We start from the raw sequence: 5,357 nt of genomic DNA on the forward strand, positions 1-5,357 counted from the left end.
GTGAGTATACCCAAAGAAAGAGAAGTAGAAGTCTAAACTGGATTGACAAAACCAAACCCAACAAAAAAGGAGATATTCACAAACACAAGAGAAAAGTTTTGTCATCTTCGAGAAGACATTGGAGTTTTCAAGGAAATGCATTAACGGGGAGTGTTGGATTTAATGCATTCACACCTTGATGTTTAGTATTTCAATATAGTCTCTTAGTTTCTCAAGAAGTCTTTTAGAATTTTCTAATACATGTATCTAGTAATTTGTGATATATGTATCTAAGGTTGGGCAATGGAACAGGATGTACTTGTACCGGTACGGTACCGTTTCGGTTCGTCTCAGTTCGGTTTCCTACGGGACGAAATAGGACATCATAAGCTGGGACACGGAACGGAACGGAACTGAGGTTTGATACCAGTGTACAGGTACCGGTTATCCAGTTTATCCCAGTTACGGTCCGGTTCGGTTCCAATTAATTAATATTTATTAATTAATTTATAATATATATTTATAAATTATAATTTATATTTTATATTAAATAATGAATACTACCCAAGTAACCCAAAAAACCCTATTAGTATTACATTCAAGACTTAGTTGGAACACAACCGTTCCTAGAAGGTGGGTGCGTAAACTATGCACTCTACTAGTAGTTATAAATTGAAATTGTAATTTGTAATACAAATAGAAATAAATTAAATTGATATTTTTTAATTTGTGTAATTGTTTTATCCTTATTTTTATTTAATTTTTAAAAATTACAAATTTAATTTATTTAAATTACAAGTTAAAAATATAACTTATAAATTATAACATATTAATAAATAATAAGTAATAACTTATAAACTTCAAAAGATTTAAATATTGAAAACTTAATTAGACTTAACTTGCAAACGAAATAAGTGAATTTTTTTTTAAAAAATATCTTTAAAATAAATTTAAGTGAAAAATTACATTGTAAATTTAAAAACTATTAATTTAAACTTAGATAAATAAAGAAATATTCATATTTTCGTTATTCAAGAAAATCTTTTTTTTGAAATAACTAGATGTGTCATCGCGTTTATCCCATCCTATTCCATTCCGGTTCCATCCCGGTATATAGTGGGACGGGACGAAACCGAGTATCCGTCCTGGTAATTTCGATGTGGTTCATCCCGGTACCGATCGACTCGTCCCGTTCCGATCCGATACCAGTTCATTCCGGTCCGGTGGTCCCGATCTGGTCCGTTGCCCAGTCTTACATGTATCTAGTTAATTGTGCAAAATTTTTTATTTTCTATTTTGAATTATATAAATAGTGATGTAGTTGATGATTGTAATCATCTCAAGTGACCTTAAGTAACCTATATAAAACTTGAGCATTTTCTAAAAGGTAGTATTCTCCTTCTATATTCCTACATTATGAACTTCCACATTTTTTGACCCCTGCATATATTTCTGAGCTGAATCACCATATTGGAAAAGATCGTGCAAAATATTGTAAGCAGTCATGTTTTTACAAGAAATCTGCAACAAACAAATGGGATGAGTAATGAAGAAGCTACTAATAAATAGTGAACATACTTGAAACATTATATTGCTCACGGTTATTCTTGCCTCAGTGGTAATTTTCAGAAAATTATCATCTACTGAATGAGGCATCTGAAGGTATGCTGGATTATTCAGTTCAACATCTACGTGGCAGGACAAAAATTAGCATCCTGGAATTTAGTCACATGCATACCTTTCTATGGATGAAATGCTAGAGAAGCATACACAGGAAAAGTTGTACCTTGAGCAGATGTATGACGAAAAAGATATATGACCTAGAAATAAACCAGGAAAATATTTGAATGAGATAATCAATAAGGGTTCATTTTACTTTTATTTTTTGAAGAATGAAATCAAGAGGGATCATATAAAAATGGTTTTCTTACATTACTGGAAAACGCCGACTGTTACACTTCTTTTGAATGCCAAAAGTTTACAGATAAATCAAAGAGAATATCAGGAAAAATATACACGGTTTAACACTCAATTAAGGCTCTTGAAATTTCTAGACTACATATTGGCTATAGACTTTATTGCATTGTCTTCAACATTTTCTACAATGCAAAGCATCTGTACAATCTCCTTAACTAGCGTCTAAAGAAGCAGTGTGATGACATTGACATTCAATGAGTTTGGTATTCCATTCATAATAACCAAAGAACAAGAATGGAGAACCATATTAAGAGGTGTTGATGCTCAAAAAGCCAACATTTCTTTTGAAGAAGTCATAGCTCCCACTCTCTCTACTTCTCATGGTATTTGGTATTAACTTTACTTCTCTTGGTAATTTTTTTTGAGAAGGCAACGATTTGTATTATAAACCAACACTTAGGTAGTACTGAAAGCCCCTTTACAAAAACATATGAAAATCCAGGAAGAAAAACATCAAGCCTAGCATGATTCTAATACTTCTAGGGTTGCTTCTGCATCTATATGGGAACTCTTTGTACACCAAAAACAAAAACACAGAATACAATCTGCTTTGATCATTTATAGGGATCTACTTCTAGCATTCCTTTCTCTCCAAATGGTCCACCAGATGCATGCTAGAATGGTCCTCCAATAACTTCTGTTCTTTGACTCAATTCCCACTTTCTCCCAACGTGAGAAAGTGTCAACAATATTGCTAGGGCTTGTCCATTGAATGCCTCTTACATTGATGAAAATATTCCCCAATTGATCAGTAATTTTGCAATGTAAGAACAAATGCATAACTGTCTCAGCTGCTTCCCCACATAAACAATAATATGTTACCAGAATGTTGTTTCGTTTCATCAGATTCTCATGTGTAGTACTGCCTCCTTTGCTAGCAGCCAAGTGAAGCATGCCACCTTCAGTGGAACTTTGGTTTTCCAGATTTGTCTCCAAGGACAAATTAAGGGTTAGAGGAGCCTTGTGACCTTGTTAAATGAGCTCACTTTGTATCTTCCTTTGTTGTGCTCTGTTCACCATAGGCAGTCCTTCGCTTCCTTCAAATCTTGAAATGATTCCAACCTTTTAAAGAACTCAATTGATCTCACAATTCCCATTCATTTAAATTCCTTATGAGATATAGATCCCAACCTTGGGGAGGCCACATTTCAGCAACAGTTATGTCTTTGTGTAGTGTTAAGTTAAAGATGTTAGGAAGATCTCTGGCAAATTTTGATTACCAAGCCATCTATTTTTCCAGAATTGTGTCCTGATATCATTGTGTAATGTTATAGTAGTATGATTCCTTAGGATAGGCCACCAGTTCCTAATAGATATCCAAACAATATCACCATAGGGATTGGTTGCTTCCTTCATGACTGTGGAATAAGATAGTTGAATAATATTTATTCATATATTTCTATGTCATATACAAGGCTTTATATACATGAGAGATTGTAGAACAAAATCATTTAGATCTCATGAAATCATAGATTCTAATAAATCATATATTCTACTAAAAAGAAGAAAAAGATATTTTAGATTACAACAATTATCTTTGAGATCTTAGGGGATGAAATCTTGATTTGGAGAATATCCTCTATCAGCCAACACTCCCCCTCAAGTGGGTGAATGGATATATTCCATTCCTAGCTTGCTTATTAGATCTTGAAACACATTATTTGGAAGTCCTTTTGTTAAAACATCGGTCACCTGATCTTTTGTAGATACAAATGGCGTACAAATGAGTCTGCTATCTAATTTCTCCTTAATGAAAAGTCTATCTACCTCAACATGCGTAGAGCGATCATGTTGTACAGGATTATGAGCTATACTTATTGATGATTTATTGTCACAATATAGTCTCATAGGTCCTTCCCATCTTATCATCAAATCATCAAGGATTATCTTTAACCATAACAACTCACAAACTCCCATAGCCATAGATCTAAACACGGATTCTACACTTGATTTGGCTACTACATTTTTTTATTCCTACAAGTCACCAGGTTTCCTCCTAAAAAAATGCAATATCCAGAACTTGACCTTCTATCTACTAATGAACCAGCATAGTCTGCATCAGTATAAGCCTCTAAAACCATGTCTCCTCCTCTTTTGAATAGTATTCCTTTTCCCGGACTTCCTCTAAGATATTGTAGAATCTTGTTGACAGCTTGAAGATGCATTTGTAGTTGAGACAAGTGAATCAATTTCCGTACAAGCCTTTAATACAAGCCTTTATCTACCACAAAATCTTCTGGAGCATTGCACAATCTATGATTATATTCAATTGGTGTGACCACTAGTTTACACCCTAATTTTCCTTCTTCCTTCAGCAAATCAAACACATATTTTTGTTGGGAAATAAAGATTCCTTGTTTTGAGTGTGCCACTCCAATTCCCGAGAAGTACTTTAACTTCCCAAGATCTTTGATGTCAAATTCCTTGAGTAAAGACCTCTTCAAATTTTGTAGCTCATCTGAATCATCACCTGTTACTATGATGTCATGAACATAAACCAATAATGTTGTCACCTTTCCTGTTTCTGAGTGTCGTATGAACAAGGTATGGTCTCCTTGACTTTACCGATACCCTAACTTGATCATAACCTTTGTAAATGTTCCAAACCATTCACGAAGTGATTGCTTTAATCCGTAGAGTGCCTTCTTCAGTTTGCACACCCTTCCCTTCTTGCTTTCAAAACTAGGTGGCACCTCCATATAGATCTCCTCATCTAAGTCTCCATGTAAAAAACATTTTTTACATCAAATTATTGTAGGTTCTAATTTAAAGCTGCAGCCAGTGATAATAAGATTCTCACTGTATTCATTTTGTCTAGAGGGGCAATAGTCTTTAGATAATCAATTCCATAGGTTTGTGTATAAGCCTTTGCTACCAAACGTGCTTTAAATTTTTCTATGGACCCATCTAACTTACATTTCACAGTAAACACCCATCTGCACCCGACCAACTTCTTCCCTTCTGGCAAATCCACAATTTCTCAAGTTTTATTTTTTTCCAACGCTTCCATTTCAACCTTCATAGCTTTCTCCCACTCTTTGTTTCCTAATGCTTCAGACAAACTTTTAGATATAGGAATTTTGTGGAGGTTACAGAGAAAAGTTTTATGTTTTGGGATAGATTTTGATATGTCACAAAAAGGCTCAAAGGATCTTGTGTGCAAGTTCTGTTTCCTTTTCTAAGGGAAATGGGAAGGTCAAGATCATTAGGTTGTTTAGGTTCTTGATGATCAATTTGGTTTGGTGTTTCTGATGGTTCACCAGGTTCAGGATGGGTACTAGAAGCAGTAACCTTAGGAGATGATTGCAGCTGAGTAGTTTGATCAGTTAACCTCTTTCATCTGGAATAACCCTGCAATGGTGGATTATTTTCTAGAATTCCATTATCTATATCCAGATTAG

The 5,357-nt window shown here is 34.3% G+C and overlaps 1 protein-coding gene across 1 annotated transcript; it reads right to left on the reverse strand.

Annotated features, from left to right (window-relative positions):
- Nucleotides 1–1,380: 1,380 nt before the first annotated feature.
- On the reverse strand, nt 1,381–4,121 carry LOC107006202. Its single transcript, XM_015204814.1, has 4 exons — nt 3,942–4,121; nt 1,766–1,799; nt 1,558–1,667; nt 1,381–1,500 (listed from the first exon to the last, which is right to left on the reverse strand). The coding sequence occupies exons 1-4, from the start codon at nt 4,119–4,121 to the stop codon at nt 1,381–1,383; spliced, it is 444 nt and encodes a 147-aa protein (XP_015060300.1).
- Nucleotides 4,122–5,357: the final 1,236 nt, after the last annotated feature.

Source organism: Solanum pennellii, chromosome 12 (genome assembly GCF_001406875.1).
Source record: "Solanum pennellii chromosome 12, SPENNV200".
Taxonomy (NCBI): Eukaryota; Viridiplantae; Streptophyta; class Magnoliopsida; order Solanales; family Solanaceae; genus Solanum; species Solanum pennellii.

Excerpts from the sequence above, each read along its gene's own strand:
- LOC107006202 (XM_015204814.1), bottom strand. The coding sequence starts at position 4,121 with ATGCATCTTCAAGCTGTCAACAAGATTCTACAATATCTTAGAGGAAGT. Across the intron at positions 1,800-3,941 it reads TTTTTTTAGGAGGAAACCTG|GTCATATATCTTTTTCGTCA; the intron begins GTGACTTGTAGG and ends GTTTATTTCTAG. Across the intron at positions 1,501-1,557 it reads TGAGCAATATAATGTTTCAA|ATTTCTTGTAAAAACATGAC; the intron begins GTATGTTCACTA and ends TGTTTGTTGCAG.